This window comes from Abrus precatorius, unplaced genomic scaffold (genome assembly GCF_003935025.1).
Source record: "Abrus precatorius isolate BTA unplaced genomic scaffold, Abrus_2018 Scaffold8, whole genome shotgun sequence".
Taxonomy (NCBI): Eukaryota; Viridiplantae; Streptophyta; class Magnoliopsida; order Fabales; family Fabaceae; genus Abrus; species Abrus precatorius.
Window position 1 is genome coordinate 25,047,514 of NW_020874428.1, and position 17,981 is coordinate 25,065,494.

The 17,981-nt window shown below is 33.6% G+C and overlaps 3 protein-coding genes across 5 annotated transcripts; 1 reads left to right on the forward strand and 2 right to left on the reverse strand.

Annotated features, from left to right (window-relative positions):
• Positions 1-21: 21 nt before the first annotated feature.
• LOC113846308 (50S ribosomal protein L20) lies at positions 22-1,872 on the forward strand. The gene is made up of 3 exons (XM_027474402.1): positions 22-117; positions 323-532; positions 1,074-1,872. The coding sequence occupies exons 2-3, from the start codon at positions 347-349 to the stop codon at positions 1,251-1,253; spliced, it is 366 nt and encodes a 121-aa protein (XP_027330203.1). The 5' UTR covers positions 22-117; positions 323-346; the 3' UTR covers positions 1,254-1,872.
• Positions 1,873-1,921: 49 nt separating this feature from the next.
• Positions 1,922-6,078, reverse strand: LOC113846307 (beta-glucosidase BoGH3B-like). Of its 2 annotated transcripts, none has more exons than XM_027474401.1 (10): positions 5,918-6,078; positions 5,499-5,752; positions 5,117-5,321; positions 4,810-4,900; positions 4,568-4,713; positions 3,539-3,782; positions 3,314-3,418; positions 3,015-3,197; positions 2,725-2,929; positions 1,922-2,439 (listed from the first exon to the last, which is right to left on the reverse strand). In XM_027474401.1, exons 2-10 carry the CDS (start codon positions 5,716-5,718, stop codon positions 1,955-1,957), a joined length of 1,884 nt encoding a protein of 627 aa, XP_027330202.1. In that variant the 5' UTR covers positions 5,719-5,752; positions 5,918-6,078; the 3' UTR covers positions 1,922-1,954. The 2 variants fall into 2 exon arrangements, with proteins under 2 accessions (XP_027330202.1, XP_027330201.1); XM_027474400.1 differs by having other exon boundaries at positions 5,914-6,078.
• Positions 6,079-8,794: 2,716 nt separating this feature from the next.
• Positions 8,795-17,542, reverse strand: LOC113847483 (abscisic-aldehyde oxidase-like). Of its 2 annotated transcripts, none has more exons than XM_027476625.1 (10): positions 17,385-17,532; positions 15,087-16,678; positions 14,059-14,318; positions 13,739-13,948; positions 13,374-13,592; positions 11,357-12,322; positions 10,772-10,867; positions 10,482-10,580; positions 9,873-10,062; positions 8,795-9,438 (listed from the first exon to the last, which is right to left on the reverse strand). In XM_027476625.1, the coding sequence occupies exons 2-10, from the start codon at positions 16,555-16,557 to the stop codon at positions 9,221-9,223; spliced, it is 3,729 nt and encodes a 1,242-aa protein (XP_027332426.1). In that variant the 5' UTR covers positions 16,558-16,678; positions 17,385-17,532; the 3' UTR covers positions 8,795-9,220. The 2 variants fall into 2 exon arrangements, with proteins under 2 accessions (XP_027332426.1, XP_027332425.1); XM_027476624.1 differs by having other exon boundaries at positions 8,884-9,438; positions 15,087-16,778; positions 17,385-17,542.
• Between the last annotated feature and the right edge of the window lie 439 nt (positions 17,543-17,981).

The following is a 17,981-nucleotide window of genomic DNA, read 5'->3' on the forward strand; positions in this document are numbered from 1 at the left end:
ATTAAGCACTTGCCAACTGAGAGCTAGAGCAGCGCGTCCACAGGACTATAGCACTGTGTTTGTGGTTTAATCTGCTCGTTTTGAGAACTGTTCCTTTTCGTGTCGTTGATTTTACAGGTTTCATTCTGAATCCCTTTTTCCAGTTCTGTCTTTTTGAGTATCAGGATCCAAACACTGTTACCCTTTGGTTTCAAGTTTTGATTTTCCTGCATAGGGGTCATTGGGTATAGGTGGAACAATGTCTGATAAGTGATTTGTGGAAATTGTAATTTTCTTTTCACTTCGTCCTTTGTTTGAGATATGATGAAATTGTGATTTGCAGAATATAAATTACAAAGAGAAGAACATGAACAAGGATAAGATCTTCAAGCTAGCAAAGGGGTTCAGGGGTAGAGCCAAGAATTGCATAAGGATAGCAAGGGAGAGGGTGGAGAAGGCATTACAATATTCCTACAGAGACCGCCGCAACAAAAAGAGGGACATGCGATCCCTTTGGATCCAAAGGATCAATGCTGGCACACGCATTCATGGGGTTTATCTTCCCACTCCTTTTCATCTCTCTCTAATTCTTTGACAATTCAATACTTGGCTAAAAGAAATTTCATATTGCTCATATTTTTTTCATCAAACTTTGATTTTTCATTAATATCATGGTCAGCCATTCTTTCTTTCTTGAGAGTGGATTTTGTCTCTGTTTAATGTGTTATAGAAGGAAGCCATTAAAATTAATTTCTTTGAAGCAAAATAGCTGACTTAGAAGAAAGCAAAACTGGATTTTTAGTTGAACATGCATCTGGATTCAAGTTAACCTTATTCCCTGTACTAAAATGACTATGGGCTGAATACAAGTTGTGTATGAGTGATACATTTTAACCTCTAATGGGTCGAGAATTGAATGCACCTCCGTCTGAAATCTGTAAAATATCGCTCATGCTTTAACACCTCTATTACTCCTTTTAATTTTAAGAGTGTATGTGCATGCATATACTCTTCTGTGTGCACCATGAATTGTATAATATTCTGGCATTTCCTTTATCAATTGATTTTTTTTTTTTTTTGCTTTTATTTGCTAGGTCAATTATGGGAACTTCATGCATGGGCTGATGAAGGAGAATATTCAACTTAACAGAAAGGTTCTGTCAGAGTTATCTATGCATGAACCTTATAGCTTCAAGTCGCTGGTAGATATATCACGAAATGCATTTCCAGGAAACAAGAATGTGGTGGTTCCTCCTAGAAAGGTGGCCTTTTAGAGCATGTGGCATGTCATTAAACATATAGTGCTAGTTTATATTAGAATCGTTAACTATTTTTGAGGATTTTGGGTTCAGTACCCTCTATGTTACTATCAATTTTGCTTGCCTGTGATTCACAAACTCATTGTGTACTTCGTAATTACATGATTTTCCTCTTCCTCTGCCCTTGCTTTGGTTTTCAGTAATATTCTACTATAACAAAGCTGGATCCCAAGTATGGTCGCCTTTATGGATCATTTGTTGCCATTAGGCTCTATCAAAATTAAAATTTTTTTTTTTAACAAGAAACATTTACAAGACTTCTATTTGTTCTTTTCTTTTTTTTGGTCGATAAAACTTATACCTGTTCCAAACCCAAAATTACATGTTAACGTGGGAAGAACAGTTGTGTCTCCTAGGTCATATTTTAAAGATTGGAAGATCACAAAAAGTTAATTTCATGTTTAATTATGATCCTTAGCAGCCATCGCGTACAATTACTAAATTATCCATACCTATTAATACTTAATAGAAATTTAAATTTACAAGATCAAATTGGCAAGGCACATGACATGCTTCTGTTCGAGTGATAAATGGAGTTTCTCTTGGGCTTTCATTACAAAGGTAAACGTGTTAATCATTTACTTTGCAAGAGAGTCGAGTCTCCTTGTAGAAAAATAAATGTGAGAGCGTTATTTGAGTAGTTATCTCATGCGCTTTTAGTACTTAGTGGGGTTTGTAGACAACCCAAATCCAAATGGAAATAAAGGATCGTAATGTTTATCACCAACACTCATTGGGAGCTGGTCAACTGTCTTAAACCATGTTCTTGCTAGCTTGCCAGTGAATCCATAGTCACCAAAGAGAAGATCAATGACACCTTGGCCTTCAGTTCCCGGAAGCCATGCAGCCACAAGTGCGTCTATTTTTGATAGATATGGCTGAACTACAACTGGACGGCCAGTTATTAGAACCACCACGCATTGAATAGATCCACATACATTGGTGATGGTGCTTGGACCTGGCTCAGCTAAAGTCAGATTCAAACTATCACCAAATGTTTCTGCATAAGGTTGTTCACCTACAACCACTATGGCATAAGAAAACTTGTTGGACTTAACAAATTTCGAGTCAGGATTTTCATTGTAGACCACTTCAGTAGCAGGATCAATCGTTTGTTTTACAGCATCTAGGATTGTTGTACCTGTTAGGAAAATGGCATTTTTGTCATATATTTTGTAGTTATCAAATAACAGAAAACCATGATCAAATACATATGAAGTTGTTGTGTATATGAATGTTTTTCAATTTAACCCATGAAGGTTACAATTAAAAAAAAAAAATGCATTTTAACATGTAATACTAAACAGTCACTTCTGTAAAATTTACATAATCATATACACACTACTACAGCTACCGTGAGAGAACTTTCTACAAAGGAAGCTTTTAAAGTATTTTAAACACTCCAAAGTTAAGCATGTTTACTTACCCACTGTAAGATTATTGCCACCGAGCCCCTGCCAAGTAATTGTCCATCCTCCACATTGATAACCCAAATTGTCAGCATGACTTCCTGCCACCAGTATTTTTGTAGCTTTCTTGGGAAGAGGAAGCAGTGATTTCTCAGCAGATTTACCATTCTTTAACAACACAAGTGATTTCCGTACAGCTTCCCTTGCTAACTGTCTATGCTCCTGTTGAAGGCACAGTACTTAATCAAGAAAATAACAATTTCCATTTGAAAGAAATGGTTGAAATTAAATCCTTGAGAAAATATACCTTACTACCAAGTTGATTCACCAGGCTTAGATCAGCAAGTGGATTTTCAAATAGGCCCATGACAAATTTTACTCTTAAGATTCTTGCCACAGCATCATCAATCCTACTTACCGGGATAATATTGTTCTTTACTTGATAAGTCAGGTCATCAATGAATTCAGTGAAATTATAGGGAACCATGATCTGTAAAATAATGTAAATGTTAAATAAAATGAAAAAACATAATGCTGAATTTCAGACTCAAAAATCATAATATCTCTTTCTTTCTTTGTTTCATAGAAGATGACATTAAAGTTTACCATATCAATTCCAGCACCAACACCAGCTTGAACTGAATATGAATAATTAGAGTGAGGAGGAGAAGTGATCCTGTCAATGCCTAGCCAATCTGATATGACAAAACCCTGAAAGTTGCCAAAAGAGGTACATCACATGCTGCACGTTTATTCATCTTCAATTTTTTTTCTATTGGCTTGTTCACTTCAATTGCATTATGAGAGTACTAATCAAATAATTTTTATTACCCTGAATTTTAGTTTGTTCTTGAGATAATCAGTGACAAGATAATGATTAGCATGCATCTTCTTGCCATTCCAGCTAGAGTAGGAGACCATTACTGTTGAGACCCCCTTGACGATGGAGTCATGATATGCAGGCATGTGAATGCTAAGTAATCCACTTAAACTGATCATAGTATTGTTCTCATTGATGCCCTTGGTTGTGCCACCATCTCCTACATAATGCTTAGCACAAGCTGCAACCTTATTCCTGGGTCAAAAGAGGTTAAAATGTTGAAGGTATTCTACCCCTCAAAAAAAGATAATGAATGTAAATTCTTATTTCAATCTTCCAGTTCAGGAAAGCAGTTTCTGTTTTTGGTTAGACCTTGTAACCTCCATTAATACAGTGTTAATGTAAATCGCAGTCTATTGTAAACAGTTTTAAAATTGTATGGTTGTCTTTATGTATCCCACAGTAAGGTCTGCAAATAAATCGAAAGATTTATTGTCCAGATAGAAACAGATCATGCGTCACATTTAACTGTAATACATGATCCAGCCAGAGAACATCGACTTTCCTCAAATTACCAATTCCAGAATGCAGGATGTCTTTTACCTCATTAGCTGAATGTTTAGGCAAGAATATAGTGCCTTTACATTGAAACAAAATTTAAATTAAAGTTTTAATAATATCATGCTTCTTATAGAAGTAAAAGTAACAATGTGTTTGCACAGAAATCCCCGAAGAGCTAAAAAAAAAAAGAATTAAAACATTCAATAAATACAGTACATTGTTTTTGCCTAAAAACGATGAAAAAACAGAAAAATAAATGAAGTTTAAAATAATTTATATGCAAAGTAAATTTTCTAATAATAATAACAAACTATAAACAAGAGGAGAACAATAACTGAGTCATTATTACCATCCAACAAATGTGAATGGAAAATTTTACACACAAAAAATCAAGGATGACCAATTAATCTACTGGTTAATATTGAAGTCCATAATTTTATTTTACTTTTGCAGTATCAAGCTACTACCAAGAATCTTACTTTCCTGCAACAAAGGGAACTCCCTTTCTAGAATTGGCACCAATGTCTCCTTGTAAACCAGGAATAATTTCAGTCATAGCTTGAACAATCTTAGGGTCTTCACTGTAACTTTCATAGCAACGTCCCCATCTAGGATCTCTACAGACCTGTGGAAGAATAGGTTATCAACATAGTAAGACATATGATCAATGTAAAACATTTATGTGATCTTAAAATCAGAATAATCAACACAGCTTAATTACCGCAATACATGGAGCAAAAACATATTGAATTCCAGTAGCTCTAACTTCAAGGGCAGTTGCATCTCCAATCTTCTTTATTAGCCCCGGGTCCCTAAAAGCCAGTATTATTTATTACAATTGTGAGTATTCGGTTAAGCAGCTAGATAATGCTAACAGATAAAAGTTAAATAATAGTTCATTTCAAGGAAGAATAATTAATTAAGGGCTTTCAAGCTTCAACTGTATGACACCATTAGAATTTGGAAAAAAAATGTCTGATTGCAGTACTAGAGTAGTTGACTACTCATTGAAGTACATATATACGTGCCTGGTAACTCCTAGACCAACATTGTGAGGAAAGATGGTGGCCTTGTAGACATTGTTGTGTCCATGAACTGCATCTATGCCATAAATCATTGGAATCCCAAGGCGTGTTGACAAAGCTCCATTTTGGATCCGATTCACCATTTGGATCCAAGTCTCAGCAGATGCCTTTGTGTCTGGAACACTCCCTCCTCCACTCAGCACACTCCCTGACCATCAATGATCAAATTTATTTACATAATGTCACTTCCTTTATAGCAAAAAAATGCACTTTATATTATACAAATAATCATCATACACCCAGATAAGGAAAAGAAAATATCACTAAACACTAACTCCTAAGCTTAGTAGCATATTATAAAGCACCAGTATTACTATTTGGTTACCAATGAAGTACTTCTTCATCACTTCAGGGGTGGCAACACTTCGTTCAATCTGCACCATTTGGCCTATCTTCTCCTCCAGGGTCATTCGCTTCAGCAAGTCCCTTATTCTAACATTCAGTGACTGTTTAGGGTCTTTGTACTTAAAGTATTCTGCTTCTGAAACAAAAATCAGGAACCAAAATAGTAGAACACACACTAGGGGTGTTGAAATTGTCCTCATTTTAACACTTGAAGTTGAACCTATATGTTGTAACCTGCAACAGGTAGTGAAATATGCTCACAATAGCCACAACAAGTGAATACCCTTAAAACAAACATATCAAGAATGAACACAAAGAAGGCAAGAGATAAACATGCCACTTTAAGAACACATGAAAACGGAGTATCTATAGTTAGAGGCATTAAGGAGGGTTACCCACTAGCCTGCTGGCACTGAAGTGAGGTGGGAGAGAAGTGTATGATAGTAATATGAACTGTGTAGTGTACTAATGTAGTGTGGTCAGAGAGAAGAGTGAAAGCAGTTGTCAGTGACTGGTCCCATTGCAATAACGCAGGAGCAACTCACATTCTGTGTTTCTCAACTTGATTCTTAAAATATATGTGGTATGCCCACATTAATTATGTGAATTATATTGTTAACTTTATTAACCTACGAACAATAAATATTAAAAAAATCATGAACAAAGTAAAAAATAACGAGTAGACATATAACTAACTAAATACACGCATTCAATATATCAAGTTCAATAAAAGCGGATTTTCTTTCACAGTAGTTGGTTTTTAGGGGGCATTTTATCTCTTGTTTACCAATGTTAAACAAACATGCCCTTGATGAGATTACCAGCACCAGAGAAGAAAAATAAATAAAAAATATGATAAGTAATGAAATGTGATGAGAGAATAATCGTATAAGAAAGAATGAGATGTAAAAAAAAATTCTAATAGTATATAAAAATCGTAATTTTTTCAAAATCTTGTGCTTATATCATGCAATACACACCAATCTAAGTGTGACAAAATGTGAAACACATTTTTACATCAATTTATGCTGGTAATGTTCATGTCGATGATTAAAAAAAATGCATTTTACTGTAATTTAAAATAAAATATAAAGAATTATATTTACTGTTTTACTATTTGTGCTTATTTATTATACTAGTAATTATAAAGATATTAATTTACTATTATATTTCAAACCAATGGTTTTCAAATCATATTAATAATAATGAATATTTATTTCCTCAAACATGTCATCCTATTATGAGATTGCTAAGAAATAAAATATTACCATATTATTTATTCTCAATTTTACATTAAGATAATAAATTTAAGATACAAATATAAAATAAACATTGCTTTATATCAATGATTGTTTTAAAATATAACTATTTATGTATTCTTATTTATTAAATTTTTAATACTTTCTCATGTATTTTTTTTTTTTCATGTGTCGTGGAGGAGGATAAACTCTTATATATTAACACTTCATATAATTTTATGATATGAAAAATTTGTATTTATATGCATTATTGGATTGTACGGTGCCCTGTAAATTTACAAGACTTTTCATTTGCACAGGTTGCGTCTTGTTTCAGGCTTTTTTCATGTAAGATGGTCCCCCTAATGTCACGTGCACTAGTAATTCCTTTTTTAAAGATAAATTATTACTATATGTTCGTAAGAAGGAAAGATTATTTTATTATATTTTTTAAAATATGGTGAGTGATGTAACGCAAGAGAGAAATAAAATCACGTAATCTTATTTAGATATAAAAATCACGTAATCAAGTATTATATAAAAAATATGGATGTATATAAAAATCAAACATCTTGTTTACATAAATGGATGAACTCTTTTATTAAGAGAAAATTGCAATCTTAATGGTTGTTGCCCTCCTCTAGCATTTAGCTCGTGTGCTTTCCCATACAAAGGGTGTAGGAGTTTTTTAATTGAGAAATTCATCCAAACTACTATAATTTTAAGAATTTTATTAATCCGACTAAAAATAAACAATTAATAATAGTAAAATTTTATTAAATAAAAAATATTTATTATATTTTTATAATTTTAATATAATAATTATATACTTTTTTCATAATTTTTTTTTATTTTTAGATGATTAAATTCAGTCTTAAAAATTAAGATTAACAAAACTCAAATTTTAATATAAGACCTATTAAGAGAAAGTATTTGGAACACGAATTTGAGGTATCTTAAAATTTCATCTCAAGTTTAATTAAATTTGAGTTAATCAACTTATAATTTTTTTTAATCTTTTGTTTTTGTTTTTATTTTTTTGTCTGACCTTGTAATTTTAAGTTTTTGAACTTCTATTTTAGATTTTTTTCGTTTCTTGAGTTTGTGTCATTTTTTTTGGTCTAGACCTTTTTTCTTTTTTTAAAATTTTTCATGTCATATATCTAATTGAAAGAACGTGGGAAATACAAGTTTAAGAGACTTTTTTTGTCTAAAATATCTTCTAGACAATTTTAGAGTAAAATTATCTTATTTATATATCCTCTTATGTGTTGCTAATCTAACACTTTATATCTAAATATGAATCACAAAATTATAAATTTTGTTAAAATAATAATTATATAAATTCAAAAAAGGGAATCAACAACTATATAACATATTATGGCAGAGCACAGGTGATTGATAAAAAGGAAACATTGATCTTAAATTTTTCTCTATGATCATTTTTCCTTTTGTAAAATCATCCATGACAATGATCTTAATTGGTTATATTTACAATGAAAATTTTGTTCAAACTTAAACTCCACATATAGGAATCATCCGTGTATGTCTATTAAGGAAGCTATAAATTTTGTTGATAACTTTCATTAATTAATTATAAAAAAATTACAATTAGTTTTAAAATCTTTTAAAAAGTGGGCCGCACTCTTGATAAAAATTTTTGCATATAATTCTAAATTGTTTTCACATGTTAAGTCTAAACTACAATCTTTAGGTTCTGCCAAGGATTCTGAAAGTTATTAAACCAAAGAATTGTACATATTCTGTCAAAAGTAAAGCAACTTTTACAATTAAAAAAATTCAAAGATAGCAATTTATTAGTTAGAAATCAGCATTGGGTTTCGAAATAAATCCCCTTAGTGTAATAAATCCCCCAAACACTGAAGGTATGTTTATTTGCATTTTTAAAAAGAGTTTTCTTTTTTTTAAAAAATTAAAAATACATATAATTTTAGTTTTTAAAAAAGAAAACTATTTTTTGAAAAATACAAACATACTCTTAATATCAGAATGCAGTAGTATAACACTTTGGCCATAGGGTCCGTGATTCCCTTTTCTTGTGTATTTGGTGCTGTATGTCCCTTTCTATTTTGCTTCAGAGAGTTGGTATTCTTAGCATTTCTTTACAATCAAAGTATGTCATAACTATATTTTCACCTATTAAAACAAATTTATGTCGTTATTAGAGCATTTAAACATAATGCTTATCATTTTAACTCTCTTACTTATGTATAACCAAAGTACAAAACTCTGTGTGCTCCTTTTTCTTGCTGTAAAAGCTACCCAGCTGAACTAGCCTTTGGGTTTCTTATTGTAATCTTACCTAAAATTTAAAAATCTTCCACCAGCATGATCATTATGTGAAATTAAATTATTTTTTTTCCTTTCCAAAAAAGATTAAAACTTGGATAAAGTAAAACCACTCTTCTATCTTTTCCTAATTTTGCAAGGATAGTAAGAGCCTTTAAGTCCTGCCCATTTTCCATTTCAAGTATCTTTCTACAATGTCCAATCCAGAGAGTTCCTTTACCACAGGCATGGTTGCAGGGACTCCCAATTGAAATGTTGACTCTGGTCCATCAAAGTTGCTCCATGAAAGAAGCTGTCTCCGTGCTTCTTCGATAGCTGCTCTTGTGGCACAATGAATGGAAGCTGCTAGAAGTAGTGGTGGCTCGCCAGAAGCTGCAGCAACAAGTTTCAATTCTTTATTTTTTTTCATTTCATATTTTCAAGCAATAAGTGAAGCTTTCTCAATCTTATTAACAGTCCGTAATAACATATAGGCGGCAACATGGAAATAAGTTACAAGTCACACTCCAATTTTTCAAATTATTCTACATCCAAAATTCCTGTTATAGAGGTATTACATGCATCTTGTATCCAAGCTACATTATTTAATTAGTAAGTTTACACCACCAAATATATGGTTAACAAATATTCAGTCTCATCATCCCTGATTTTTGGAAATGAACTGTTAGAATAAACCTATAATGATTCAAGCGATGAATGTGCAAAACTACCAGTTTCAAGCATAAGTGAAGTTGCATTTATGAGGAAAAGTAAAAAATAAAGAAGATCATTGTGCAGACAAAATTTTGAGAACTCATTGGTCATACCCTTTGACGAGAGAACGCGATGCTGGTGATGTCCACTGTTGAGGATTTGAACGTTGAACTGTTTAGGTATAGTGTCTATTGTAGGGATTTTATAGTTCCATGTGCCATCTTGCAACACCAAACCATCAATATTCGTTTCATATTCTTCAAGCATGAAAAACCCCAACCCCTGAACAAAAGCTCCTTCAATCTGCAGGATGCAATTATATTGTTATGAACGATAAACATTCTTAGTCAATGGAATAACTAAACAATAGTTGTAAGAGACCACAAATATTGTACAACCTTCAACAAAAATCTCAAGCTTTTTGGTTGAGTTGATTCTTAACAAGATATCAAAGCTCATCAAGCTCTAATATCTTTGTCCTGAATAAGATTACAGACTCAGAGGCTCACTGACAAAGTAATCAGGATTCAGGAGTCGATTCTTGCCTTTTCGTTTTTGTTTATAATTAACGTCAATTTTAGCAAAAAGAAGTCGTGTGCTAGTTCTTTGTCCTCCCTTCACTTTCAGAGAATTTTTTTGTGAGAGGCTGTGTTAAGGAATTCCAACTAGTGTTATTCTTTGATTAGAGTTGAACTTGCATAACAAATATGTAGTCAGCTTACCTGTCCTAAATCCACAGCAGGGTTGAGACTCTGTCCACAATCATAAATAATATCTGTTTGCAAAAATTTGGTTTCTCCAGTCAGAAGATCTATTTCCACCTGCGAAATAATTTCTGTTATTAGCACAGCAGTATATGATAATTTGGTTCAGTTATTTCAGTAATAAGGCTTGTGTGACAATATAACATAAGCACTTAAGATTCAAGCGAAGTAACTATAGGTGGACTTGAGAAAATAGAGAAAATATCATTTTGATTAGACATATGCATAGGAAAATAAAAACATCTTACCTCACTTACTGCAGCACCATAATTAAGGTAACTCGTTGAGTTAATACTGGGAACATAAAATGAAGATGCTGATAAGTTCACAGCTTGCATGTATGCCTGTATGTTAATAAATTGTCAGCTATATGCTAATTCAATATTTTTGCTCATGGGCAAGGAAAATAATAATAAATACTCTGCACTCAACTCAATTTCCACAATTTACTCCCTGAATATTTTCATAATTACAAGGAGATAGATATGTTCCCATATATTGTGAGCATGCGAAGTGCCATCTTCCACACCACATACTACAAGATCTAATGGGAAAAGCTTGAAGCAATACATGTCTAGGGTGAAATTCAAAATACTAGATACACGCATCAATGTGAATTGGGAAAAAGGAAAAAACACAAGTTTCTAAACCTTTCAGCGATCAGTAGTGAAATTCAATCACATATTTTTATCTTCTGGGAACTTCCTCCCAGGAATCCATGATCATGAAGAGAACAAGTTTTTCCTTCTCAGAACTTTCTCCTTGAGAGCAAAGTCCATCAATGTTTAAAATTGAGCTCTTTTACTAGTAGAGTAGTTGACAAGCTCTTTTACCTGAAGAATAAGCGTCTCCCACTTGATAGAGCCCATTTCCTCCTGCAGCTTTTCCTTAAGAGGTTGTAGCCTCTCAACCAAGATATTGCAGCTAAGCCTAACAGCCTCACAGCTTGACTCTGATGTAGTGCTCCCAGCAGTGAAGCCCCCTTGAATCAAGCTCACAGTATCAGATTGTACAACCCGTACTTTGTCCAAGAAACCATCACTTCCATCACATTGAATTGCATTGAGAGCATATGCAGTCATCTGTTTCACCTTTGTCCAGAGACCCTGACCCACTTCAATTCCTCCAACTTCAGCAACAATAGAGCCGTCTGATAAAATACTTACTTTTCCAGGAGTTGGCCTTAGACTCAACTGAATCACAACAGGTACTCGAGAAATTCCCCTTTTTTTCCAAGTGTTAATCCTGTTAAACTCTTTCACCATTTTAGTTCTGTGGTCGTAATTTGCAGAAACAGCTAACTTACTCCATATTGAAGGCAAGGTATACTCGTAAGGTTCACCAGAAGAGTGCTCATAGAATGCCTTAAGACTTGTGTATGTATGAAGATTAATGCTTCTGACAGAATCTACATCCATTGAAAGTGTAGCTGCCACATTTTCTATAATTGCTTCAGCAATATATGATCCCTGCACCTCCCCAGGGCCCCTCATTGCAGATCTACTGGGATGATTTGTTCTGCATACCTTTATGTTGAAAGATAGTGCACCCCAGTCATACTTTTTAAATGCAACAGCTATATTATGTGGCATTACTGCACTTACATCCACATAAATCCCCGCATTGACCAATATCTGAAGTTCCAGTGCAGTAATCTTACCATCATTCCTAAAACCAACACTGTAAGTTATTTTCATGGGATGCCTTCCTCCAGCCATTATCATATCTGTCTTTCGATTTAGATACATCCTGACTGGGCGCTGTAATTTGTGTGCTGCCAGAGCACATGACACAGCAATCTGCAAGATCTGATTGTCAGTACTATAGACACACACACAGATATATATATATATATATTTTTATTTATTTATTTATTTATTTTTATTATTTTTATTATTATTTTTTTTTTTTTCCATATATAACTTCTCTACTGCTGAATCTTTTCTTCCATTTACAGGATCGGGTATAAAAAGGGAAAAGATAAAGCACATAATATTTTGAAACAAGAAGGAAATAAAAAAGACAGAAGTAGAAAAAAAATTTATTTGGCTTACCATTAACAGTTATATCATGCAAACACACAATGGAAATAACAAATTACTGGAAAGAAGCTACTGATATGGACATTTTAAAAGGATGATGCTATCCAACACAAGCTTCTATTCTCTGTGTTCTGCAATAATCAACTGGAGTAAATTTTTTGCATAGCTTCAGAAATGAGCCATTATACATGTCTACTGGAAAATGGTGATAAGTAGAAAATTCAGATAAATCATGCTGCATATATACATGCTACTGGACCTTAACAAATTAATCTTTGATCCACGAAAAATTAAAAGTAGCTCTAAGAATAAAATTCCTATTTCATTTTATTTAAACTACACAACATGACGAGGGAAAATGATTGCTTGGATAACCAGCCAGCAACATATGCCAAAGACACCAGAAGGAAATATGTTGTCATGAACCATCGCAAAAGCTTAAGCTATTGGGAAAAGGTAGATGAATAGTTTTAAACTATTGTAAATTTGTAATATCTCTAACACTCCCTATTTAAGCTGTTGTTGAGTAAAGACAGAATGGTTTTATGCTTCCATAACATCTGTAACACGTGTAAATAAAACTAGAACTATATTGCGTAGATTGATGAATATTATAAATAAATAAGAGTAAATAAATGAAAATAAAGGCGTTTTTTTTTCAGATTATTTGTGACTTCTCCAAACTAAATAAAACTTGAAGGTTCATGTCTACACTCTACAATGTTTATTAGTTAGTGATAATAATAAAAGTGACAGAAATATAGTAATAAATTAGATTTTCAAAAAATTAAGACACCTAAATACTTACACTTATGCCTTTTATGGCCTTTCCACCAAAACCACCCCCAACTCTTCTTGTAATTACACGAACACTATTTTCAGGAATTCCTAGGCACCTTGCTATAGTAGCATGTGTAAGCTCTGGGCATTGGCTTGAGCAGTAAACTGTAATGCAATTGTCTTCATCTGGAACAGCAAGTGCAGTTTGTGTCTCCATATAAAAATAGTATTGAGACCCAAGTTTAATCTGTATTGACATTGAATTGACAGATAACAATGAGTATTTTGATCAGTATAACCATTGACACATTAGTTACTCTGGAGTGAGCTTAAACAAAGGTGTGAAATGAAAGGAAGAGGGGAAACAAAGAAAACAAAATATATTTTATGCACCTCCGCAGAAAGAATCTTGTGATCTGCTTCAGCCATTCCTTTTGATATATCACCAACATCTTTTGGATAGAGAAAAGGAGGAACTTCAAAAAAGCTACATCTTTCAACAGCATCTTCAACAGAGAGAATAGGTGGTTCAAGAATTTCAGTATCATAATCAACAACAGCTGAGTTTGCTGCCATATCTGCAAGTTTCTGAGTATCTGCGACCTAAAGAAGCTATTCAGCGACTAAAATGGTAGTATTTCACACATCAATGTCCAAAGAAATGAAAAAGAAGCTTATACATTGTTGGATCAATGAGGAATTTAATAACTCACCACAAAGGCAAGGCGATCACCAACACATCTGGCTATCTCTTCTGCAAATAGAGGTTCGGAACCAAATATACTCTTAGATCCAACGTTTTCCCCACCTTTGGGAATGTCTTTACTTGAAATGATATCCCTCACTCCATCCAGTTGCAATTCAGTTATCAGCTTTATACTCCTTACCCTTGCTAAAGGTTTTGCACTATAAATATATGCTCCATGTAAGCAATTTGGTGGTGATGGAATGTCATCCACAAACACAGCCTCACCTATATATGATTAATTCAAAAACATGTACCTGTTACTGAACCAAATTTAAATAATTAAATATGACGAGTCATAATGGACAGACAACAAAACATGATAAAATAACGCTGTTGAAAAATACAGACAAAAACTAGTCTAAGGCCTGAAGAGTGGAGTTTTTGACATAGTTATCTTGACAATAGTTAGCAGGAAACCAGAGATTGTAAGATGCAAAATGTGGGTACAAAATTCATCTGAACCAAGAGAATGGGGAGGAGGTTTTCTTTAAACATAGTGGTTTTGACTTCAGCTATGTAGCAATCAGTTATAAAATGCTGTAAAATGAATATAAGACTGTTTTAAAGCAAAAGGGCAGGAAGGGCAAAGGAGGAAGTTTTTTCAGAACGAAAATTTTGTCACATTTGCTTGCTACAAGCTTCTGCGAACAAAGAGAGACATTTTTTTAACTTGACGAAGAGGTTGATGCCACATATCCAATGGAAGTAAATAATGGGTGGTGCAATACACAAGCCTGCAGCCTTACAACCTAACCTCCATAATAGAGAGGCTGTTTCTGAGACTAAAAATTCAGCCACCAGGTCACAAGCTTACAACCTTACAAATTTAAATGCACCAAGGCTTACCTTCTAGCAGAAGGAATTTATTATGAATAAAACTATAAACTCTGGTCAAGTAAATATTTAAGTTTACAAATTTGAAATGTTGATAGAAATGCAAAGAAAAAACAGTAGTTAGTGAATCAATTTAAAATTTGATAATACAAAACAAACCTGAAGCTTGTAGTGAAGCTCCAGATTTAATGATTGGTTCACCAATGGGATGATACTCGCAGCTTGCTTCAAGGACTTGCTTCCCAGATGACAGTAAAGTACGAACTTTGTCATGACAAACCTGCTTGGGATTCTCTTTTAAATCATAATCCTTCACAAAAGGAAGATTAATATTTCCATTTAAATAACCATCGGTTTTTACAGCAGTATCAATCAGTGGGTTAAAGAACTGAAAAATAAAACCCACTGCCAAACTTGAATGGTAAGCGGTTTTTGAGGTATCATCATTAGATACAATATTGGCTGTAACCAATTTGACAGCATCATATAGAATGCTAACATTTAACAGATTTCCAGCTAAAAATTCCTCAACATTTTTTGCTCTGATTGCATGCTTAGCTCCAAAAGCACCAAAAGACAACCTACAAGTGTCTATCATGGTTCCACCAGAATCACTGCATGGAGACACCTTAACCAGGAAAGCAGCATTTAAGTAGGGAAGAGCATTTCCAAGGGGTCGAGGAGAAGCTCGATAAGTTTCAAAGAGGAATCTACTTCTTGGTTCCGAGGATTCATTTTTAATGAGATCCAAACTAGGAATTTTAATGCTTAAAAGCACACTTTCCAAACTTAATGGTGGTCTTTCCAGAAACTCCTCCAATGTAAGCCACTCAAATTGTGTACCAGTCATTATGTGAACCATTGCATCTGCCGCAAGAAGTATAGTTGCAATATCTGAGGGAAAATTTTTCCTTTGTGCCATAACTAAATTGCCACCTACACTGGCTGTGTTCCGAATAAATCTTGAGGCAACTTTGCTCATATGGTCAGCAATCTTTTCAAGTATCATTACATAATCTGAGAGCAACTCACTTCTGCTCTCTTCCTTCAGAGCTTCAATAGCTTTAGATATTGTCACAGCTGCTCCAATTTCAATCCCTGTCTGATCTGTTCTGATCTTTGAAAGCTCATAGATTCCCCATAGATCAATGTACTTATCATAGCCTCCTTTATCTTTGTAATATCCCATACTTGTATTACTAACAACAAATTTTATCCGGGTTCCGTTGTCCTCGTTTAATTTCAATAAGTTCTGAAGCTCCATTAGGCTCATAGGTCTGTGCCAACTTTGTTTCTCAGAAGTCAAGAACAAGTCATGCTTGATTTCCTTCAAAAACATAGGAAATCTATTATCCATTTGATTACGGTCATATTGCGGCAACCTACTAAGCTTTAAGTCCTTGCTGTCTCCCTTTCTCCAAAAAGAGTTGAACCCCAAATCCTCCATGTCAACATCAGCTGCAAAGCTTTTGCAGACATCAGCAATTGGTCGATACCCAGTACAGCGACAAAGGTTCCCTGCAATAGCCTTTTCAGCCTCAGTAACAGTTACTTTTGAGAGACCAGCAGGTGGCTCAGGACAAGTAGTCTTTTCTGCATTGACAAGAGTTTCGAAGAGTGAAACACACATTCCAGGGGTACAGAACCCACATTGAGTGGCATGAAATCCAGCAAATCTTTCATGAATAGGGTGGAATCCCTTTTTAGCATTTCCAATCCCTTCACTTGTTGTTATTGAACACCCATGTATGCTGCAAAGTAGAGTGAGACAAGAGCTTGCTGTAAAATCCTCAACTTTGTCAAGCACAGGATCATATTTGGAGATTAGAACTACACAAGCACCACAACCCCCTGAAACAACCATGTCAAAACATGAAATACCAAGTGTTTTTTTTTAATTTTTTATTTGAGGATTATTAAAAAGACCACACTTTTGATCCTTCATGTTCATGACGAAACCGTCAGATCAGAAAAATAAGACAAAATATACATTTTCCCCAGTTTTTTCAAATCTGGCTGTGATGAAGCCTCTTTTTGTTTTTATAGAACATGCAAGTTACTAATATAGCTCAAGAATAATAGGAACTAGTACAGTACAGGCTCGTATATGCAACTCTTTAACTGTTTCTGCTTCTTAAAACGGCAAGAGAAAGTAGATTAAAAATTTAAAGTGACCCCATAAGCAGAAAATGAACGCAATTAAGTGCAAAACTAGAAGAAGTATACTAAAAGCGCAAAACAGCTTTCAATTAACCTGTTTGGTCTGGAACATGAAAATCATTCCAAACCATATGCATCCATTCAGGATCTCAGCAAGTTAACACCAATCTTAGAAAGAAAGAAGGAATAAATGATTCCCTATAGTCAATATCAAGCTCATTGAAAACAACAGCAATAATAAGACCCACAATTGAAAGCACAAAAAAGAGAGAGAAATGGTTGAACACACACACACACCTTCACCGCAACCGAGCTTGACACTCTTGAAGCGAGTGTGAGTGCGCAAGAAATGGAGCAAAGTGGTTGATGGGTCAACGTGGGAGAGGTCAAACCTCTCACCATTAACAGCAAAAACCAAACTTGTTGGTGATGTGCGGAGCCCCATAATCAAAGTTCAGAAACTGTTACTTCAAAAGATGATAATGTAATCCTATGTTTGCATTCAGAAGTTCAGTTGACGCATAGTCAATCCATTTGAGAGTGACGTGGGAACAGTTCTTAAGGCGTTTCTAGATTCCTCAGTCAATTTTTTTAATCTTTTTTTTATTATATTTTCAATATTTTTTATTTTTTATTATATTTCCTTAAATGTATAATATAATTTTTAATAGTTTTATTTATTAACTTATTAATTCATATTTTTAAAGTTAAACTTAAGTATTTAAAAATAATAAAATTTTATTTAAAATAGTTATTATATTAAAAATGTAATGATTATTTTAAATAAAATTTATTGTTATTAATTACTTAAATTTAATATTAATAATTTTAAAATATTAATTAATAAAATCATTTTCAATTACTTGCGTTGTGCGTGATACTTTATTCCTTCGT